General features: G+C 53.8%; 9 protein-coding genes across 9 annotated transcripts; 4 read left to right on the top strand and 5 right to left on the bottom strand.

Annotated features, from left to right (window-relative positions):
• Positions 1 to 1,764: 1,764 nt before the first annotated feature.
• Positions 1,765 to 3,940, top strand: BJY04DRAFT_207343 (uncharacterized protein; the record flags this gene model as incomplete). Its single annotated transcript, XM_073713845.1, has 2 exons — positions 1,765 to 3,233; positions 3,895 to 3,940. 2 exons carry the CDS (start codon positions 1,765 to 1,767, stop codon positions 3,938 to 3,940), a joined length of 1,515 nt encoding a protein of 504 aa, XP_073571663.1.
• Positions 3,941 to 4,017: 77 nt separating this feature from the next.
• On the top strand, positions 4,018 to 5,168 carry BJY04DRAFT_188200 (uncharacterized protein). The gene is made up of 3 exons (XM_073711175.1): positions 4,018 to 4,587; positions 4,662 to 4,739; positions 4,791 to 5,168. Exon 1 carries the CDS (start codon positions 4,261 to 4,263, stop codon positions 4,561 to 4,563), a length of 303 nt encoding a protein of 100 aa, XP_073571664.1. The 5' UTR covers positions 4,018 to 4,260; the 3' UTR covers positions 4,564 to 4,587; positions 4,662 to 4,739; positions 4,791 to 5,168.
• Positions 5,169 to 5,282: 114 nt separating this feature from the next.
• BJY04DRAFT_188201 (uncharacterized protein) lies at positions 5,283 to 6,039 on the bottom strand. Its single transcript, XM_073711176.1, has one exon. It carries the CDS (start codon positions 5,976 to 5,978, stop codon positions 5,748 to 5,750), a length of 231 nt encoding a protein of 76 aa, XP_073571665.1. The 5' UTR covers positions 5,979 to 6,039; the 3' UTR covers positions 5,283 to 5,747.
• Positions 6,040 to 6,765: 726 nt separating this feature from the next.
• Positions 6,766 to 9,571, bottom strand: BJY04DRAFT_207328 (caspase family protein; the record flags this gene model as incomplete). Its single annotated transcript, XM_073713844.1, has 3 exons — positions 6,766 to 7,002; positions 7,131 to 7,301; positions 7,574 to 9,571. 3 exons carry the CDS (start codon positions 9,569 to 9,571, stop codon positions 6,766 to 6,768), a joined length of 2,406 nt encoding a protein of 801 aa, XP_073571666.1.
• A 245-nt stretch (positions 9,572 to 9,816) lies between these two features.
• Positions 9,817 to 10,565, bottom strand: BJY04DRAFT_188204 (ankyrin repeat domain-containing protein). The gene is made up of 2 exons (XM_073711177.1): positions 10,085 to 10,565; positions 9,817 to 9,990 (listed from the first exon to the last, which is right to left on the bottom strand). Exons 1-2 carry the CDS (start codon positions 10,391 to 10,393, stop codon positions 9,958 to 9,960), a joined length of 342 nt encoding a protein of 113 aa, XP_073571667.1. The 5' UTR covers positions 10,394 to 10,565; the 3' UTR covers positions 9,817 to 9,957.
• A 1,701-nt stretch (positions 10,566 to 12,266) lies between these two features.
• On the top strand, positions 12,267 to 14,054 carry BJY04DRAFT_188206 (CHAT domain-containing protein). The gene has a single exon (XM_073711178.1). The coding sequence runs from the start codon at positions 12,700 to 12,702 to the stop codon at positions 13,990 to 13,992; it is 1,293 nt and encodes a 430-aa protein (XP_073571668.1). The 5' UTR covers positions 12,267 to 12,699; the 3' UTR covers positions 13,993 to 14,054.
• A 189-nt stretch (positions 14,055 to 14,243) lies between these two features.
• On the bottom strand, positions 14,244 to 16,566 carry BJY04DRAFT_217923 (kinase-like domain-containing protein; the record flags this gene model as incomplete). Its single annotated transcript, XM_073716179.1, has 6 exons — positions 14,244 to 15,011; positions 15,061 to 15,121; positions 15,295 to 15,378; positions 15,453 to 15,567; positions 15,621 to 16,368; positions 16,417 to 16,566. The coding sequence occupies 6 exons, from the start codon at positions 16,564 to 16,566 to the stop codon at positions 14,244 to 14,246; spliced, it is 1,926 nt and encodes a 641-aa protein (XP_073571669.1).
• A 1,064-nt stretch (positions 16,567 to 17,630) lies between these two features.
• Positions 17,631 to 18,044, bottom strand: BJY04DRAFT_188209 (uncharacterized protein). Its single transcript, XM_073711179.1, has one exon. It carries the CDS (start codon positions 17,949 to 17,951, stop codon positions 17,664 to 17,666), a length of 288 nt encoding a protein of 95 aa, XP_073571670.1. The 5' UTR covers positions 17,952 to 18,044; the 3' UTR covers positions 17,631 to 17,663.
• Positions 18,045 to 19,457: 1,413 nt separating this feature from the next.
• On the top strand, positions 19,458 to 21,535 carry BJY04DRAFT_54445 (inorganic phosphate transporter). The gene has a single exon (XM_073720608.1). The coding sequence runs from the start codon at positions 19,726 to 19,728 to the stop codon at positions 21,424 to 21,426; it is 1,701 nt and encodes a 566-aa protein (XP_073571671.1). The 5' UTR covers positions 19,458 to 19,725; the 3' UTR covers positions 21,427 to 21,535.
• The last annotated feature ends 134 nt before the right edge of the window (positions 21,536 to 21,669 follow it).

A 21,669-nucleotide genomic window follows, 5' to 3' on the forward strand; every position in this document is an offset into this window, starting at 1 on the left:
GAAGTGTAGTATGCATGGGGGAAGCCTTAATTCCGGCGAGCGCTCTTGTTGTTTCCTGATGGCGATGGCGAGTAAGCTGGTATAGTGCCCGAAGCGTGGTCTCGGTCCTGATGGGAGGGAAGGATATAGTGTGTCGTCTTGGGAGACAGTTCTATTCCAGACATCGCGTCTAACGGGGTCAGCCAAGTCTGATCTGTCAATGGTAGAGGGATGTAACTCACAGTCGTAGGAGATAGGTGGGGTATGTATCGTAGGGGATCGTATTAGCTCCCCTGAACTTTACCATCGCGGTTATTCCGGCATCGTGCTGGTTGGCTTCTTCAAACTGTCCCAGGAGTTTCTGATTTGTGATAGCGGATGTGAGCACGATTTCCGCAAATGATAGAATGCGGTTCGACATACCGAAAAATACACAAAGTATGTAGTCACCGCAATCATATTGGCACTCAGGCCCTTTGCAGGGGATTGCGAGACAGCATCTTTGATCAAGCGGATAGTCTCAACCTTATGGCGCAGCGTAACAGGGTTGTTCCGTTTCCCTTGCATTATGTCCATCCAGGACGAGGTTGAATACAGCGTTGCGTTGAAGAGACATGGATCGGAGAGAACTGTCTGTGTCCATGACGTGTAGATCATGTGGGCGAATGTCTTTGGGTATTGGTGCGCAACCAGCAGGAACAGATTTTGACCTATACTAATGCCTTAGACATTCCCTACCTAGAAGAGGGGTGACTGGACGGGGGTACTGACGGGTGAACATTAATGAAGGGTAGTATGACTGCTTCGGTACGGGATAAACGACGCCATCGCTTACCGGCCACTCGATAGGCTCCTCTGGTACGTTCAATTGCTCGGCATAAGCCTCCTGGGGACATGATTCGGCCTCCTCCGTCGTGGTAGTTCGGCGGATTGGACGCTTCCCCGCGCGCGCCTGCTGTTGCTGCGGTTGGCTTGCGAAGAGAGGGCGCTCATGCAGCCACTGTGAGGCCACCAGAGCATGATTCGAGGGCCTGTCACGGCGCTGTTGACGTTTGAGGCTCGCATTGGCGGCAGCATATGCATTGATAACGCCACGCACGCCAGGATCCCTCTTGTCTGGACCCGTGTAGGAGATAAACATGGTTGGCCTACAGTCCCACGTCGGTTCTATAACATATCTCCATCAAGTTGACTGCGTTCAGCTCTTGACTTGACACCGACCTCTCTACCGCGGGGCTTAGCAGGCTTGGTCATCCTTTAGTAAGCTCCCTCATCGGCGCAATGAATGTCACGTGCGTCTCTAGGTATAGTCTCGAGTGTTGCCTGCAAAGGTTAGACATGGCAGAAAACATTGTTAGGCAGTAATCAAACTATGGCTCTCGTAAGGAAAGCAAGCGAGCAGACCAAGATCCGAGCATCCATAGTATATGTGCATTATATGCGGCGGACCTGCAGGTGCTTGTATTGCCCCTGTGGTCGGACATGCGACATGTCCAATATGTGGGGTGTCGAGGATGATCACGGCCAATGCTGAGCAGAATTATCCTATGGGGCGGCTGTACACGCTCAATCAAGCCGAATCTTCAAAACGATCAAAGCTTGATTGACCTTGCCGTGAGTCATAAAGCGGTTTTTAGCTCACAGGATAGTAATAGCATGCCGCCTGATTGGCTGGATCTGTATTTAGTGCATTTTGGTTCAGGTTTTGCTCAAGGGAAGGGTTTACTTGCAGTCATCGTTCTATCATGCTTTTTGTCCTTGATCTATATCTATTCTCGTTCGACCATGGCTCATCAGAAAGGATCGTTACCGTGGGACTTGGTAGCAGCCAACCTCTTCTTCCGACCAGAGACACATGGCCGCAAGCCACGACCCACGAACCTCTACCTCCGCTCCAAACCCAATCAGAAAACTGATCTTAAGGAGTTTGCCGAGGCCTTTGCCACGATAATCAACCATGATATCCAACAAGAGCGAGAGAAATACCCAGCCAAATATCCCCCACCGGAACTAGATGACCTCATCCTCGACGACGCCCTAACCCTCAAGATAACCCCAACGGTAGCCAAGTGGCGAACGAAGGATACTGATTTCGAGCCCAAGCTGCCAGCAACACCAAGCACAAAGCTCTGCCCGCATCACAAAGCTCTTGACTACTACAGTCCATACAAAGAAAACGAGCTTCACTGCTGGCTCGGCTGCGAATGTCCTATCCCCTACTCGGAGCGCAAGGCAGCGGCATTTTTGCACCCTAGAACCGATGACTGTGGCAGCTGCTATACATTCTACAGCGAGAATGGCAAGGGGTTCTTCAATCTGGAGATCGTCAAAACCCTTCTCCTATCCGGCGACATAGACCCAATTCTGCGCGTTTGCGCCTACCCTGATGTCAAGCTCACCGAGTGGAAGGATGTGGGCACCTGTAGCTGCGTGCCATCTCTCATGGGCTGGAACTGGTTGTTCATGCAGACGCTACATATCTACCTCGTTCTAAATATCCTCGCGTGTTTTCCCGAGTTGTGTCCGCACACATCAACACCACCACCATCACCACCAGCGTCAACATCAGCCACCTCAGAATATGAATGCACCAAAATCACGGAACAGAGCAATGCCAATACTCCCTGCTCTTCCTTTCTTCTCCCCCCTCCCCCTCATTACCGCAACACAAAGCTCTACCAATCCGCCCTCCATCGCGTAACCAAGTCGACTCAGTCAGAAATAACAACCTACCTCCATCGCCGCTTCTTCGGGATCCCAGACGACAACTTCAGCCACGGGTTTAACCTCACACAAGAGATGCATATCCCCGCCCTAGCATTGGCCTTGGAGAAAGACTACAAGGACAACTATCCAGGCGAGTCAATGACTGAGGAACCACCGATCCTCCTTGAAGAATACTTCCCGTACGGGCAGGTGCCGTTTAAGATATTCCTTAAAACCGGCTCTAAAGGGCGGGAGCCGGCGTACCTCCCTCTCCCCAGTGAGAAGAACGTGATCTGGACAGCTTTGTCCCAGAAAGGGTTACCGACGGAGCTGATTCTGCTCGTCTTGAAGTTCGCTGGGTATGAGGAAGGAAGTGGCGATCAGGAGCGAGAACTGCCTATTCCGCATGACCCTTTACATCCGGGTAACAGGGAGGTACTAGAGAAATATCTTGAGAGATGCTGGGGACTCCTCATGCGTTGTGGTGTCTTTGCCAGGGAAATCAAAGCGGATATCAACTGGACCAGGGAGGTGTGGGACCTTTTCCGGTATGAGATCCAGGGAACGAGAGGGAGGAGGGTGGGAAACTTCAATGACGAGGATGTTTATTGGCGTGAGTCTGATGAGGATGAATATTGGAATTGGTCTGATGAGGAGGTCTGCTGGGACTGGTCTGAGGAGTGGGCTAGCTGGTAGTAGTAATAATAGAATTAGTAGTAGTAATGATCACGCTTCGGCGGCAAAATAAGCCCTTCTTTAATCATTCACACTTCGGTAGACTCAAGCTCCTTTCCTTCTTGTTCCCTAACATGATAGACGCTAGAACAGGATTGATTGATTGATCATGAGAGGGACTGCGGAAACAATACTACGCACAACAACTCTCCAATGAACTCCTAATGTCGGCCATGCAGGTAGCGAGGGGAAACCAAGTATGGTCGGTGATACTGCAGCGGGGACATTACAAGACTCTCAAAGTGCGAAGGGAGCCCACGATGAGTCTGTTTTGTTCTCGGGCAGATGGTTCAAGAGCAGGGATCCCAACCCTCGTGAGGCCTCATAACTACCGCAGGACGGCGAACTTAGTAAACAACAACAATGTCAACCAAAGAGGTAGTCTGACAGAGCCGACGACGGTTGTTATGGCAACACCTGACTGGCATGCAGGGCTAGGGAATGCCCCGATTGAGGACCCAGACAAATTTGAAGATTGGTGGAACATGGAAGCACGTCCAGGGCAAATCATCTCGGTTGACCATGCACAGATCAAAAGACAAGGTGGGGAATCAGTGTGATACGTGTGTGATAGTGGTGATATCATGCATCCCTTGCATAGTGGCGGGAACCACCCAATTCACCGTAAATCTTTGGCGCTCACTACGTAAGTTACTCCTGGGCAGTTCTTACGTTTGTTCTGGGCCCTCTCGAGGAATTATAAATAAGATCTACGGAGTATTCCCATGCTGTCCATCACCGTACGTTTCTTCTACCCACCCGCCTACCTATCTCCCCTTGCTTGTCGCTCGGAATTGGTACATCCGCCCACCGACTTTGAAACTTACCACTCCCATCACTATGAGGTTCGCTCTTTCCCTCCTCGCTCTCCCCTTCGCCGCAAGCGCCTGGAAAGTAACGACTGGGTACTGGGAATCCTCCGAGATAGACTACTGCACCTCTGCGGATCTATCGAGGGGCCAGGATGTGACGGTCGGCGACCTTCCAAGCAACCAGCGGGTCTTTTTCTTCTCGGACGACGAGTGTGAGGACTTTGAGTTCTCAGTCACAAAGGCCAGCACAACCACGCTGCAGGGCGATATTGGGAGCTTTCAGGTGCTGGAGTTTGAGCCGAATGGGGGCCCGGAAAGATCTGGGCTGTAAGGATACTACGGTCTTGCTTGCAAGGTATGTAATTACCTTCCCTGGTGGCCAGTCCAGGCCTGAGCAGGATGGTGTGCTAATTCTCTTCACCTAAACAGGGCCACGCAAAGAACTGCGCATCGCGGGCTCTGTGATGTACGCCTTTCCCCTTTACCACTTCTGGGCGTGAGACCCAGGTAAGAGACTCGCCGAGGCTATAGTCTTAGTGAGGGTACTATCCTTTTTAGGTTCGGTGATGGGCTGTGGCCTCATGGGGTGATGATGAAACTGCGCACGCGAAGATAAATAGTTTCCCCTGACGGAAGACAGGTTGGGAACAGCGATATCCGGTTCATAGTATAGTTCCATAATCAAATTAGCTGGAGAGCTTTTGCGGTCACTGTTTGCATTGTCTTCGTTGACTGATTTGGCACTTGATGACCTGCTCCTCTGGCCTTCAATGAAGTTGGGGCCAGGGTGGTCGGTGGACTCTTAGGCGTTGTATGAAGCCCGCTTCTTTTCAACAACCTGAATCCTGAATTCATTCACTAGTATCCTATTGTCATCCCCTTGTGGGAATATCTCAGGACCTTCGGACATGAATCATCCACCAAGGCAGCTGTTACGCCTTGGGTACGTACCTAGGTAACAGCCAGCCGCTACCCCAAAGGGAAAGACGATTCCAGTGCAGGTGCACCCCGAACTTCTAGAGGAAATTCAATTATTTATAATGCTTTCAAAGTAAATCCCCTTTCTTTTGCAATCACATTATCACTCATTCCATAATGAGTGATTCAACAGAAACACACAAGCAACTACAGACCGATGAGAGGGGTGCCAAGTTCCCTATTCCAATAGCAAAACAAGCCCAATATTAGTACGATCTTGCTCCTCCTCCCCTGGATCGGACCAAGGCCGGATGACGCCCGCGGAATCCCGAGTCCAGCCCGGCCCATACGTGCATGTCCTAGAGAAAGGGTCGGCCAGGCAAATCCCCTCTAGAACGTTTGGTTGCGTCTATTGCGCTCTGTTAGGGAGTGGTTTGTTCTGCGAGCACAAAGACAGCTAATGGGGGAAAGGACGATCTGGGAGGTGAGGCGCTTCACTTACACTGCCTGGCCGGTTATACTGCCAGGCTAGATTGTAGGTTACCACTTCACTCTCGCTCGCAAACGTGAGGTACGTGCGAGGAGGGACGGTGAGTCTCAAGGGGAAGTCGTGGGAGTCCCAGATTGCTCCGTAAAGTCCGATTTTATCTGGGCGCATTGATTACCCCTGCCGACGACTGCATCTCCGTCGATGCATTCTGGCGGAGAGGTCGCATTGATCTGGATCGAAGAGCGCTCTGGAATCACGCTGAGCTCGCCCTGTTGGGCCACGCTGGGTGTTGTTGCCAGAGACAGGGCAAGCGCTGCGGCAAAGACAGTGGGATGCATAATGGTTCAAGGGCGATGAATCGTGCGTAGCTTAGACAGATAACACGCGGAGACGTCAGTCTTCTGGTTTCGTCAATAGAGTCAGTCCTCATGGGGTGAAAGGACAGATATTTATAATGTAATTCTTGCTGAAATGGAACTAAGACCACTGGCGTCTGGCTCGGAGCTCCCGGGTATTGTGCTAGTCTTATGACACGACCTAGACCGTGTATCCCAGTTGATGTCGTGCTTACCTGCAGCTTACTTTGCGATGAGATTGATCGGATCTGAGCCTTTCCCTCACGAACTCCTGTTAATCCTTGAGAACGATATGGTTGAGCAGGGTAAGAAATGATTAGAGTGCGTGTGTCCGATCAAATTTGTGCGGTAATTGGCAAATCGTCGCCGAATGCAAGGATACAACTCTCTAGTGGCCAGGGGGCATTCGGAGATACAGTAGTTCGCATGACCTTACTTGGCAATCAGCAAGCGCGATTGCATAATATTGGTCAATCTGATGGCTGGATGACTACATTGTTACGCAGTTGGGTCACAATGGTTCGCGCATTGGAAGACGCCCTCGGGCGAGGGGTCTGGGTAAGCGCACAACAGTACCTGTTTACAGTACCAAGCAAATTCGAAAAGACATAATTCTTGCGTTGGAAGCTAATAGCTAAAGAAAAGTGACTAAATATTCATATATCCCTTACTTAGACGCACCTAAGTTCACCAACAACCCTGAGGGTTGACAACCAGCTACCTACCTGCAAAGACCATCCTATACAAGTGTCTATCAAGCATGGCGAGATCAGAGCAGTCTATGTCCATACTCGACAATGTGCAAATCCGGCAGGTTCCGAAAGTACGCCGTCGCCCCCAGCGGCACCCGATCATTCTCGCTGAACAAGATCTGCTCAGGACCCCGAAAGATGGTGATCAGACCAAACCCTTCTTTCCGTGTCCACAGCGGGAATACTCCTTGCGAGGCACCCGGTCCCTCCCCGCGCGCCGCGAGAGTCTTTTTCGTTGCAGGCCCGGAGAACGTCTGCTCGATTACGTTTATCAGTTACTTGTCAACCAGAGAGAGGAGCAAATGTCATTCGGAAATGAGCAGTCCCACAGGTCCAGGTAAGCTCGTATGTAGCATGGAAAAATGACATGGTCAAGGCGTACCGTGGAAGTAATATCGAACCCTCCGCCGACAGGGGAAGCGTTCAAACCGACCCCCGTGAGGATGCGGTTCGGCGCGTATTTGGACACTACGACGGTGATTTCTTCATCGTGCTCGTTGATAACCCAGACACAGCAGGGCTTGTTGAACCTGATGAGCGCGCCGACGAATCCCTGTGCATTTGGCAGAGTCGCTGCTGTATTAGCCAGTCTTCCCAGTAAGAAAGAAATGGGGGATAAATTATAATTACGCATGGGTCGTCTACCCTAGATGCAACGGTCATAGGAACCGCATGTGTTGTCTGCTCATTTCCCTCAGCTGGAGCCAAGATGGCGTCTGGGCCGTCAAGGGCCGCTGCTGGGACACCAGGACCCCCCTCTTCCCCGTCACTTTCGCTGTCGTCGACGAACAGCTGCCGGGCTATACTTTGGGTAGATATCCGCACCTTTGTTTCCACATCCGAAGGCGGCACCGCCGTTTTACCAGACGCCATCGGATAGACAGTATAGGATATATGGCGAACGTCATACCGGATCTTGACCGGCTTTGGGGCGGGAGGAGGTGGAGCGCGGGATGCCTCTTCTAGGTCATAGTTGACTGAGTCCACGAGGTCACCAAGCTCGACAGGGGCGCTAGCTAGGACAACTAAATAGTGCTCGACAAGTGGCCGATCAGTCATCTCCACCCCCTCTGGCCACTGCATTTGCATGCCCGTGATGTAGTCGAACGGATCCGCGCCGATGATCTCCGTCTCCTGCGGATGAAGCTCGTAGCCCGAGGGGTTGCTCTCCGTCATGGACCACACGCGGCCGATGCCGTCGATGGCGAAGATGCTGATGTAGACCCTATCAGGTCCGTTGTTCTCCAATTTTATGTATATGGGCTCCCCCTCCGTGAAGGTAATGTCGGTTGCTGTGGCCGCGAACACACGATCAGGGTTGCCGTTCTTCGCGGTTCCGAGTTCAATGGTGACGCCGTGGTATAATGTCTCCTTCGGGAATGGGCGCTGCAGTTGTATCACCCGCTGTGCCCTGGCGAGTCTCTCGGCGACCTTGACGATCTCCGAGAGGGCGTCGCCATGCGCATCGTCCATGCTGTGCACGCGCTGCGAGGCGATGCTTACACCATCGCGGTTGAACAGCCGCACCGTGTCGTCGGAATCACGTTGAAAGGTAGCAAGACAGCCGCCATCACTGTCCGAATGTAACCGCAGATATTTGGATTGCCCAACCGCCTCTCGAAGCCCGCTCAGACCCCCCTCCACAGCAACCGGCCATGTGTCGATCTTCTGACGCCGCAGCACAGCAAAAGCACTGTGCCCCTGGAAGCTCGCCCAGGAGGGCCAGAAACTCAACTCCAGTCTCGCAGTGAAGGCAGTCACGGCGACGACAGTCGCCTCCGGCTGTCGTTGCTGGTGGCTGTCCGAACCCGACTTCACAGCAAACTCCTCCGCGTCCAGCGGGAAGAGTGAATAAACATCGCCGACACGCACGCCGACCACTGTCCCCGCCGACAGAACAGGGGTGCCATTGACGACAGTAACATACTTGAGGGCGCCAGACACAACGTGGCGCAAGGAAAACGGCACGCGGTTTGCGGGGCCCTCGGCACGTGGGTGCTGCTGCGGGAACCGGGCCTGGACAAGACGCTGGACGTGGAGTAGTATTGTCCGCCAGGACACGGCGCGGTCCGGGTCGGTGTCGGTGTCGTGGGGAGTCAAGAGCTCCATGGCGGCGACGAGGGCCTCGGTCATGGCGCCGCGCCAGAGGCCGCGGGCGTTTGCGTACTCCATCGCGGACTCGTGGGCGGTTGATGCGGCGATGCGCACCGCGTGCTGGTTGCCCGTGATGTCGAGCTCGCCGTCAAAGTGGCCCTCCCTGCGGAGGCGGGAGATGAAGTTTGCGATGGCGTGGTGGCGTGGCTGGGGGAGTGCCCTGGCACGGGCTTCAAAGACGCCTACGGTGGGTTTGGAGGCATCACGGAAGAGGCGGCCGGAGTGGCAGCAGTCGATGATGACGGTCACGTTGCGCGACTTGTTGGTGGTCTCGCGGAGCATGTAGGATATCTCCCAGTTGACGATGCCTCTGAAGTCGGAGTCTGTTGTTTGGTCGTAGTCCATGGGCACGAGGACCTGGAATGGCGATCGCCTCTGCTGCTCTTCGTTTATGCTGAAGTCGTCGTCACCTGCATCTTCCTCGCTGGGCCGGATGAGGTCTCCGTGGCCCGAGTAGTAGATGACAACCACATCCCCTGCGGCTGTTGCGTCGATCAGGCTCTGCCATGCATCTAGGATTCCTCGGCGGGTAGCGCTTGAATTGCAACATTCGATGATGTTAAACCCCTGCTTGAGCAGAACCTTTTTCATGGCTTCCGCATCAGCGAGTGGACCAAGAAGTCCCTGGAACGGACTGGCAATTATCAGCGCTCGCTTTATGGCGGCCATCATGGTATATTCAATAGCACTGTGTGTTGTTATCATCAATTTCCTCTTCGGAGTTCTTGCAGTCTTTTCAGCATCCGACGCGAAAGTGGAGCGAGGGGATCGGATGGAGGGGCAGGCGAGGCCACGACCTCCATATTGAGGGGTTAGACTGTTACATGCAAGGATTCCATTGGATTCACTCTCGAGCTTATGGCTGGCTGAAGGTGCCGCGCTGACACGTCCGTCCAGCCGAAGCTAAAGCTGTGTGGAATTGGCAGATGATTGGACAGAAGCGCTGTCATTTTGTTATGAACGAGGCTACACTCGCTACCTACGGGACAAACACTCCCCCCCCCCTCGCAAGCAGGAATCCTTGAAACTGAATCTTCACAATGGACAGGCGACTGTCAATCGATATTCCCATCCGGCACCGGCATCCCCTGTCCTCATCCGACCACATTCATCATCAGCAACCACAATATAAGCGCCGAACAGCAACGACAGAAAACGAAAGGAAAAGCCACACAGACATACCGGACCAAACCGATTTCCTCCCGGCGCCTCATCTTCCTCTTGCTCCATATAACTGTTTAGAAGTTCGAGGACATCTTCGTCTTCCGTGAGGTCAACCGCGCGATCCCCGTCGGCAGTCGCGTGGCGGATCGACTTCGCGGCGCCGTGGTGCAGCAGGTACTCGCAAATCTCGTAGTTATCGTTCTCTGATGCGACCATGAGCGGCGTGTAGCCGTGCTTATCGATCGCGTTGACGTTGGAGCCGCGTCCGACCAGCGTGCGGACTTCGTCCAGGTCGCTGCGGCGCACCGCGTTGTGAAGGTTGCCCATTTTCGTTAGCGGGTGAGTGGTGAGTCGAGCTGGAAGCTGATTTGGAGTGAAAGGGGCAGGTGTTGGGATTGCTTTCCTTTTGGTCCTTGGACGCTTAGTGTACAGTGAATATTTATATCTCGTCTTTTCCACCGCCGGCAAATCGATTGGGCCAGCCCCGGGACAATAAGATGGGCTGCTTTAGTTATTTCAGGAAGAGAAGAGAGCAGATACGGTTAAAGAAAGCCAATTACCGTACTCAGCTTATACAGTGGGCGGGGGAGGGGCTCATCACCCATCACCTGAGCTCAAGGTGCAAGGGCTGGAGTGGTGGTGAAGTTACCCATTCGTCCTCCATCCTTGTTGATTTCTCAAGGTAACACACTTGGCAGAGACTATAGAAGAAAAATAAATCGCGCATACTACTAGCTCGCGAGTGCAGAATACCCTGGGGTACGACTGTACGGGCGGATGGCTCGGAGGCGCGATGCGATAGGACAAGACAGTAAGTACAGTACGCAACCAGATAGACGCCTGCATGCATGGTGTCAAAGCCGAAAAACTACTTAGACCCTTGCTCGACTGCGCCAGTCCGGCGCCCACTTGGCTTTCTTTTCTGTTGAGAGTCTCCCATTTAATACCACGGTTTATCTCCAAGACTCCAAGGCATTCACAGTTATGAGATGAGTCAAGCTCCCGAGGACATGAATTATGAGACAGTAGAGGAGATCCAGAGCCGCATCGCAAGCGCCGAGGCAGTGCTGCAGCGGAACACCCTCCGCGTGCCGGTCGACGCTGTGCTCGAAACCCTGGCTGAGAACCATTTCGAGCTGTACCGACAAGGGAAGCGCGAGCATCTCGATGAGGCAATCAAGAACGCGCAGGAGGCAGTGGAAGAGTCGACGGGCGACGACTTCTTTTACGAGAAGCGATTGTCGATGCTTACACAATATCTCCTTGAGCGCGGGGAGAGACCCGACATTGAGCAGGCCATCGACAACGCGACCGAGTATGTCACAACATCAACGAAACAGTCGAACAAGCCTCATTGGCTGTGGCTGCTTGCCAGCAGCCGCGTGATGCAGTTTACGTGGTCTGGAGACATGCGACAGCTGAACGCCGCGATCCGAGCTGCACGCGAATCTCTTTTCCCAGTGTATACGGGCCAGCCAGGAGCTGTTGGTCGCTTGATGACCCTTTCGCAATGCTTGAGAGAGCGGTTCCTCCGGACGAACAATATCAAAAACCTCGATGAAGCCATTGGCATCGTGCAGATGATTATTGAAGATCCGCCAAAGGGAGAAGGGTCCCTGAATGATCCAGGACAGTGTCTACAGAACTTATCCATCCTTCTCGTGCATCGCTATGAGCACACAGAAAAGGAAAACTACCTGAATGACGCTATCGACACGGCGCAGAGAGCCGTAGACAACACACCGGTGCGTTACCCCACGGAGCTTGCCGCCCGGTTGAACCATCTTGCGGTGTCGCTAGCGACTCGATACAGGCATACAGCGAACCTCGCCGACCTTGACAAAGCCATCAACAAAGCACAAGAAGCAGTAGATCGCACCGCAATTGGCCTCCCAGAGCGTGACCATCTTCTGGATACTGTTGCGACCGCACTCTCGGACCGATACGACCAGACGCATACCGAGGAAGATAGAGTCATGGCGATCAGACATTCAGAGAGTGTGTTCCGGTCACGCGGCATCATGCCCCTCCGGCGACTCTCAGCTGCCCGCCAGGCAATGCGACTACATGCAGTGAAGGGGGAATATGAGAAAGCCAGCGAGCTGGCCGAGAAGGCACTGGAGATCCTGCCTCTCGTCTGTAGCCGCTATCTCAGCCAGGCGGACCAGCAGTATGCCGTGCTTCAGGTGTCCGGATTAGCGGCGGACGCCTGTTCTCTTCTGCTAAAGGCAGATCTAGATCCAGCCCGTGCAGTCGAAATCCTGGAGCATGGCCGTGGCCTTATCCTCGGATACTTGATCGATGGGCGTCGAGATCTGACAGCTCTTCGCAAAGCGGATCGACGTCTGGCAGATCGATTCGGTAAGGTTCGCGCAAAATCATTGAAGGTGCTGCCGCAGGCATATTCTGGGCGCGCATCGTCATCGACCGCGCGCTCAGGAATATTGGAAGATGTCGAAGAGATAGCGGCTAGTCTGGAGGGATGCCTGCGCGACATCCGGCGTAAAGTGAAAGGCTTCGAACGCTTCCTGCTCCCACCCTTGTCCGAGACGCTAGTTTGTCACTCCGTGAACGGCCCCATTGTCCTTGTCAATGTGACAGAGATCAGTAGCGACGCACTGCTAGTGCGGCCTATGCAGGCAATAACCCGGCTTGAGTTGCCTGATCTCAGCGCTCGCCAAGTGAAAACGTACCGCCGTGCCTCGGGACTCGACTTGACAACAAGGGGTGCTGGTAGCGGCACAGGCAGTGGCATGCGCGGAGCGCCTCCAGACACGGCGAGACAGCAGGATAAAAGAGATCGGCGGTTTCTAGCTCATCTCTGGACGAACTGTGTCCGCTTGGTCCTTGACAAACTCGGAGTACTTGTCAATCAGCCTACGCCCTCAAGCGCAGCTGTCACGGCTGATCTGCTCCCTCGTGTCTGGTGGATAGGAACGGGCCTGGCCAGCGCCCTACCATTTCATGCGGCGGGCATTCACTCCAACGAGGCTGCCCATGTTGGGGAAAATGCGTTTGCGTATGTTATCTCTTCCTACACACCATCGATCAAGGCGTTGGGATTCGCCCGGGAACGGGCGGTGGCTACCATCCCAAAACCTATCGAGCAAAGGGGGTTATCGCCGGCGGCGGGGGACGTACTCGTCTCTGAACAGGAGAATAAGCTCATGGGTCTGCAGACAGAACACGACAAGCACCAGTCATTGCTCCTCGTCACGATGCCTGAGACCCCAGGGATGTGGAACCTCTCCGGAGTAGATCAGGAGCAGACAAAGATAACTGATGCTCTCCGACTTGCAGCGAGCAAAGCAGTGGGCACGGAAGCCACGGCCTCAAGCACGACTATCCTTAAGTCCCAACCGCAGGTAATGCGCCAGCCGTCCGCGAAAGCCGTCCTACACGCACTACGTAGCCACAGCATCGTTCATTTTGCCTGCCACGGCGCCTCAGATCTCCTTGATCCGTCAAAGAGCTTTCTCGCCCTGCAGCCCCACCCATTTTCGGGCTCAACGAAGTCATCGACATCAACACAATCATCTCCCAACCGGCCTCGACAGCCCGACAAACTCACTGTCCACGAGATTGCCGAGTCACGTCTCCGTCGCTCCTGGTTAGCGTATCTCTCTGCCTGCTCTACGGCAGAGAACCAGGTCGCCGAGTTGGCCGACGAGGCTCTGCACCTAGCGAGCGGGTTCCAGGTCGCCGGCTATGCGCATACGATTGCGGCCATGTGGCCATCCAACGACGCAATCTGTGCTGAGGTTGCGGGCGCCTTTTACGCGGAGCTGCTGGCGAACTGGGATCCAGATAGGAGCAGTAGATTGAATAGCCCTGCCAGGGCGTTGCAAGCTGCGGTAGGAGGGATCCGCGCACGGAATATCGACAGGCCGTCGCTTTGGGCGCAGTATATCCACATGGGTGCGTAGAGGTGCTGAAACAGATTTTTTGTGGTTGGGATGTGTGAGCATTTATTCGCAAGCAAAACGATAACAAGAACAAACAACAGCTGTTTAATAAAAGACCATATTACTGACCAACCGGCGTGAGGCTTGAACGCGGATAAAAGTACCGGAGCTAGCTAGCGCGGTCGCTCTATCATCGCGCATAAGGGTGATTAATTGCAGGCCTATGCTCTGATTTCCTGGTTATCTGCGAGCGTTTCCCGGCCTTGCTAAGCTCACTCGTAAGGAGGCCCTAATGGCGCTCCCCAGCGGTAATCAGGACCTGTCTCCCCACTGGCCCAACAGGGGTTTTCATCGAGCAGACAGTTGTCTACCGAGGTGATATCAGCAGCATTGTTGACCGTTTCGCGGTATGAACGGATGACCCGGCCACAAGCATCGTGAAAAACACTCAGGACTTTTCCAGCATCAGGAACTCCTGCGGCCAACGTCGTCTGGTCAACAATGTGGATACGCCCGATAACCATGGCCCAGTGATATGGAGTGTAGTCAAAGTCGCCCTCAGACCGTTCATCGTCGTCATTACTATCATCTAACTCGTCCTCGGGATGCAGTATCTCTTCCAGGTCCTCCCGGTTTTCTTCCGCACTTTGACGGACTTCGAGCAGCTGGGGAGCTCGGAGAAAGATACGTTGCCAGTCATCCCCGAAATTATAGAGGGTGGGATCATCTAGGAGCATATCTCGGTCTCCAAACTTGGTCTCCAGTGCAGTGGCAAGTGCGGAGAAAGCTGGTTCAGTTGATGGCTCATAGGCGGTGCGCAGCCAGGAGACAAGGTGACTATGAGTAAAGCGTTCTGCGGGTTGGCGGACACGATCCAGGAGTTGCCGTTCTTCCGGCAACAGCCTTGACGCGGAGGCTCCTCTGCGAACCCTCAGTGCTCTGTAGGGCTGCTGGCCGTCTACACCGAGAGTGACAAATTCGCCGAAAATTCTTTCGCGCTGCTCGTCATCGGAGAGGTCGGAACCGTGTTGCCAGCGTTCCTAATAGAGTTGAATAAATCGATCCTCCAGCGTGGCTGGGCCTGCTTACCAATAAGATGTCGGCAGACGAGATCAACGGATCATTCATCGCACGCATGTTGCAGATTGAACTGTATTGTTATTCTTGTTAGCATAGCCTAGGGTTAGAGTAGGCGCGTATTTCGCTTGGCTGCAAGGCTTGACCGTGGGTCTCCTACACAAGGAAACCCCACTGCCGATCTACCTGAACCGCTTGTGCTATTTCTATCACTCAGACTGTAAGAATCTCTGGTTAGACACCTACGTGTGTGTTGCGGCGCAGGCAGGCACCTCCACCCCTGACTCCCTCACGGCCACGCGCCCACCCCAAGTATCGCCGGGATCATACCTAACAACTCACAGTTCGCCGCCTGGAGCCCGTACATCGGCTCAGACTGTGCCAACCTCTGGCTCGACACGTACATCTGCGTCAGCGCAACACCCAGTCGACTAAGAGAGGTGACATATGTTCCAAGTGTCAAATAACTCGTGTATGGTTCGTGAAAGGGTTGGTCTATCTCGAGACGGACTGCTGGATCTGGACTATGTCGAACAATAAATCTCCAGCAGACTTGTACAGTTGATTCCAACATTTTGCTGTGATCTGGGCGCATACGTGATCATCTGTCGGAAACTGTTTTCTTTGAAACCGAGCTGCTATCTCATCATCGTCCTTCTCATTATTGCTGTCTATGTCCGGGAATATTTCAGCGCCCAGTATGATAAAATGGATTGCAGAGCCAAGGGCAAATAAGTCGGTTTTCCTATCTGCATAATCCCCATGCGGTCTGGGTGCAGACGATTTAGAAGACTCCCTGGAAAGCCCATCTAGAAGTGTTGTCGTGCCATCCGCAGCCTTGAGCATCCCCTGGAAGTCTGCAAGAAGAAGGTCCAGATTCTCGTCAAGTAGAAAGTTTCGAAGATTACTATCACAGTGGATAACATTCTTTCGATGAATGTATTCCACCGCCTCACCGGCTTGTCTACACCAGTCTAGCCTCTGATACAATGGTACTGATGGATTCGATTGAATGTGATCCGAGAGATTCCCGTTGCGCGCATACGCGAGAACCAGACCATGATCTGTCAGTCCATGGGATGGAATGATTCGAGGGTGCTGTCCCACAGCCTCCAGAAGCTGAGCTTCGACTTTCAGACTTTCCAAGTCCCCGGGAATGCAAGGATACTTCAGGACAGTGGTATCGTTGATAAATCCGATGAAGTTCCCACCTCCGCGGGTAAGGATTTTTGTAACTCGAGGGGGAAGATAGCAACGAGTGTAGATAACCTCAACATTGGGCGGATGGGTGGGAAGGTCACTCTGAGGCGCCTGTGGTTCCTATGATACTAGGTCAATGCATCAGGAAGGACGATTGACTCGACTCACTGGCTGTAGCCCAGGGGAGGGAGAGTTCGAGGAAAGCGAGGGTAGAAGGTCTAGGCCCCTGGAGGCGAGCTCGAAAGCCGTAGCCAATGGATACCACGCGTATTGTATCACGGAATGCAGCAAGCGCTGCAAGGTGTGGAGGGAGCCCATGATGATTTCTTGTTGTTGGAGAGATGATGCTGCTCCAGTCAGCGCCAAGCAATGGATGCAAACGGCGCAAACAGCAGCGGGCTCAACTTCTGTTACGCTTGTCAACATGAGGATTATTATGGCTTTCGACGGAATATTTTTAGATTCTAGTAAAAAGAAATCAGTGCTTTGATTGAAGAGCTCCCTGCGGTCGCCTGTGTACTCGCTACACTCGTAAAAAAAACATACAACAGCTGGGATTCGCATGTGGTCACCCACCATACTACTAACCAGCCGGCGTGAGGCTTAAGTACGGCTGAGCGGACGGGAAGCCCTGTTCTCCTCACCCTGTGGTCGTATGTACTAGAACCATTCAATTAATGGTATATATCCTCCGTTCAGTACCCGAATGCAAGGCATCTGTTCTATTGAGCTTCAGGCCTTGTCGAGACGGATCGATCTACGGAGACTCCAGCAAAAGCGCACACGTAGACAGCATGCCAAAAACAAAACAATCACCATCTGAGTATATTTTTGGACCAATTGCTTGAGCATTCTATTCACGGAACACCGATTCCTGGTTTCATTCCCTGTACTTGGTTTGATCCCGTGTGTGGTCGACATAAATATATCGGTGCACTACCCGCTTTATCTCCCACTCCCACTCTGGCTTCCTTCCTCCCATTTAACATATTGAGAAAGCTAGCATAATTATCACAGCATGCGAGACATAGCGGTAGTTCTTCTGAGGATGTAATTACCCAAGAGCGTACGGCAAACTCCTCCATGGACCCCCGCGGCATAAGGTTCAAAGTCGACCTCGCGCGCTCTACTGCTTCATAGAATGAGAATATCACGCATGACTGCTCATGTAAAAACAAAATTATGCTCCTTGGAGCAAAGAGGACCAAAGAAGACTACATCTCTGCAAAAATTGACATCTTAATGCATAGTAAATGATTGCGAACAAGAAACCTGGAATACCCGGCCATCCGCTCCCTGTACGAAAATAGCAGATATGGGGGGGGGTGGAGGGAAACTGTAACGCCCTCGTTTCCAGACTCTCTAAGCAGGATCGTATCGGTGAGGGGTATCCCTGCCAGCTTTACTACTGCAATCTATGCGGAGGATTTGATTCTAGGCTCGGCCAGGATCCGGGTCCTTTTAGGGTGGGGTGTCCGGAGTATGTTGCTCCTGCACCACCCGCGATGGAAGCAAGTACATAATCTGCAAGGTCGAAACTCGGCGAAGAAGGTTGGAGGTAGAAGAGAAACACGGAAGTCGCCGCATCGTGATAGACAAGATTCAAGAACGTCTTTGGTCCTCTCTCGTTGAAATTGAAAACAGTCAGCTCTATTACAACGTATCACGGAGCTCACCACGCCGCACAGAATCCCGCAGAACATGGATAAAGTACTAAGAGAAGTATCTGTCTCGAGAGGCAGCGAGACACGCGACACCGCGCCAGATTCGATTTCTCGCGCAGCTCTAGCTCACCCTCATCGCATGATGGTCACGCGAGGAATTGCCGTTTTGGATTCTCCAACCCGCGCGACGCAGCCATCGGGATTTAGGGTCTGGAGCGGGGGCTGCAGGTGCATCCACCAGTCCACCTGCAGTGCCACGCTAGTGGGGACTGTTGTCTTGGGTGATCTCGCTAAACCTGGGAGATTGGAGAAAGAGTCGAGTGCGAGTGGCAAGTGCAGACTGCTTTTGCATATATATGCGGGCGACCCCTCGAGAGTTGAGACTGAGTTGGTACCTGTGAAAGAGATCGACCTGTAGTACGGAGTCTACTCCAAGTAGATCGATTCAGGGACTGCTGCTGTAGCTAGCGATAGCTTGCATAGGATTGGATGAAGGCTTCGGTACACTTTTGAGTAGTGTATCCCCTAGTACAGCAGCTGCAACCACCGAATCCGAGAGGGTTGAAAGAACTTCGCAGCTGCTCCTGATGAGATGCGCGGGGGATGCCTTGATACCCATCGCGACATCTGCTGCCTGCAAGACACCCTCAAGAACTCCATGACTCGACATCGCGGGTTGTATAGAGTGTTTAGCATGCCACGTCCTATACAAACCCCCATGTGAAGCCTGCCCAGGAAGACGAAGAACGCCCGGCTTACGGCTTACGCTTACAACCCCCAGGCGTCTGATACGCCCAGAATAAGCAACCTGCATTGGAATCAATACGCGGTATTTAATTGTCCACTGACGATCATCGGCGATACCGCTGGTGGGCACGGCAATCAACCTAAATCTGCAAGAATTCCGGCCGAGGTAGCTGCATCGAAGACTGCGTACACTCGCAGATCCAGCCACGCTGTATATATGGAACCCTTGCCTTCGAGACATCGGTCGACCCCGAGCCTTCCAGAACTTCGGCTGCACCGCCAAGACCCCAGGGAGAGCCACAGATGTCACGGTGATGCTTCACAGCCAGGGTCGAAATCTGCATCTGGCGATCGAGGAAGAGCGAGGGCCATAAGAAGCGTGGACAGCCCCCACGTGCGAAGCAATGCGAGGAGCGCCACCTGATGCAACAGGGACGTTTGATCTCAATTTTCATGACTCCATCGCTTTGCTCGAATGAGGATGTGATCGGGTGCTCTGCCCTCGAAAAATGCCTGGAGAGGCGGCCATTGGCTTGCCATGCCGGAGAAGGACCCTTGGCGGAGGATTTCCAGCCTTGGCGGACTATACAGCCAATAATGGCAGTGCCAAGCAAATAGCTAAGATTCAGTGCTGGCCATGGAAGTAGGAACGTGCTACATAAATCGATATGATTGGTTGATTGCCGCGGAAGAGCCTGCGCAGCGCCAAGTCCGCTCCTCTGGGGTCGCCTTGACTGTCGAGCTGGCCAACAGCCAATGTCTGTCCGTTCAGTGCTCACGTTCTGCTCGAGCTCGAGATGGATTCTGTCGGGCGATACTTGGCGTGGATGTTCTACAACGTCGAGTTCGCCTCTGGCGGTTGCAAGATTTGCATCTTGGCCGGTTGGATCTGCTACTTAATCCTCCTGTTTCCGACCGATCTGCGACTCCTTCTGTCACACACACTCACACGCTCACTCCCCCTCAACCGGCTCTCCAAGGCCTGTCTTCGCCAACGGTAGCTTCTTGCTAGCACTCGATAGCACTCGACAGCTTCAAGTCTCCTGCCAGAAGAACAGCCTTCACCATGTCTGCCCCTCCAATCACCGCCAAGTATGACTGGATTCTGGCCATCACCACGATGGCCTTTGTCTTCAGTTGTGCCAGTAACGGTGCCAACGATGTCGCCAACGCCTATGCGACTTCAGTCGCTGCGCGCACCCTGAAGATGTGGCACGTCGGTATCCTGGCGTGTATCACGGAATTCGTCGGTGCTGTCGCCTTGGGTAGTCGAATTACCGACACCATCAAGTCCGGTATCATTACCCCCGACCGATTCATCGGCAACCCTGGTACTTTCATGCTTGCCATGGGTTGCGCTGAAGTCGGCTCAGCCGCCTGGCTCACCACTGCTACTTTCCTCGGCTGGCCCGTCTCGACCACCCAGACCATCATCGGAGCTCTCGTTGGTGTCGGTTTCGCGACCGGCGCCGACATCACCTGGGAATGGACCGGCGGTAGTGTCTCGCAAACCGCCGCCTCCTGGGGTGTCGCCCCGGCCATCGCCTGCGGTTTCTCCGCCATCATCTTCGGAACCCTCAAGTACAGCGTTCTTGAGCGCAGCGACCCCTTCAAATGGGCCATGCGCCTCATCCCCTTCTACATGGCCTTGACAGGTGGCATCCTCGCCCTCTTTATCACCATCGAAGCCCCCACCGCCCCCTCCCTCGAAGAGTTCGGCGCCGGCAAAGCCGCCGGTATTGTTCTCGGCTGCTTCTTCGGCTGCCTGGCGATCGGCTACATCTTCTTCGTCCCCTACTTCACCCGCCGCCTCGTCCGAAGGGATCCCCGCGTCCGCTTCTACCACGTCATCCTCGGCCCGCTCCTCCTCACCGAAAACCCACCCCTCTTCTTCGCCCGCCAGGGCGAATGGGCCCTCACAAACCACTACGAAGACGCCTACGGCGAGGTCCGCGCCGGCGGCAACGCCACCACCTCGCACCAAGCCAAGCAGGAAGAGAAGACCCTCAACAACCGCGACGAGGAGCGCCTCCCCGACTCGGTCGTCGCAAGCCCCGAGATCCAGCCGCGCAAGGCCCCGCTCGGCCCGCACGAGCGCTTCCTCGACCCCGTCCGTGAGCTCTCCTGGGCCAACCCCAAGAAGTGGTGGGGATACACCAAGTTCGGTCTTCTGCAGGGTGTTACCCGCGATGTCATCACCCACGACTCTGCGCTTCTCCGTGACATCCATTCGCGCGCAAAGCGCTATGACGACCGCGTCGAGCACATGTGGACTTACTGCCAGGTTGTCTCTGCCATGCTGATGTCCATCGCGCATGGATCCAACGACGTCGCCAACGCTGTCGGCCCCTGGGTCGGTGTCTACAACACCTACCGATCCGGCGTCACCAACACTGAGGCCGGTACCCCCGTCTGGATGCTCGTTGTCGCTGGTCTCTTGCTCGGTGGCGGTTTCTGGTTCTACGGATACCACATCATGAGGGCTCTGGGTAACAAGATCACTCAGATGTCGCCCACCCGTGGTTTCTCCACTGAGCTTGGTGCTGCCGTTACTGTCCTCCTCGCGTCCCGTCTGTCCCTGCCTGTTTCGACTACGCAGTGTCTGCTCGGAGCTTCTGTTGGCACGGCCCTGATGAACTATGATCTTTCCGCCGTTAACTGGCGCCAGATCGCGTTTATCTTCTCCGGCTGGGTGTTGACGCTGCCTTGTGCTGGGTTGATTGCTGGGCTGCTGTGTGTGATGGCTCTTAATGCGCCGCATTTCTAGACGCGGGAGCTGGTTGATTTCTTTCGTTTTTTGTATATTGTTTGCGCGGTGATGTGTGATACGATCATTTATAGACTATACCCAAAATAATTCATTCATTAATATTGAAGTCATTGTTCTTATCATCGTATCTTGATCTGGATGTTGACAACCATACATTGTCTACCGAACTCCACCCTAGATCTCCCGCCCGGCTTACTCCGAGTACCTTGGTTAGTTCGTATCCATACGTGCATTCATCTT

This window comes from Aspergillus karnatakaensis (assembly GCF_047715665.1).
Source record: "Aspergillus karnatakaensis strain CBS 102800 unplaced genomic scaffold BJY04scaffold_22, whole genome shotgun sequence".
NCBI lineage: Eukaryota > Fungi > Ascomycota > Eurotiomycetes > Eurotiales > Aspergillaceae > Aspergillus > Aspergillus karnatakaensis.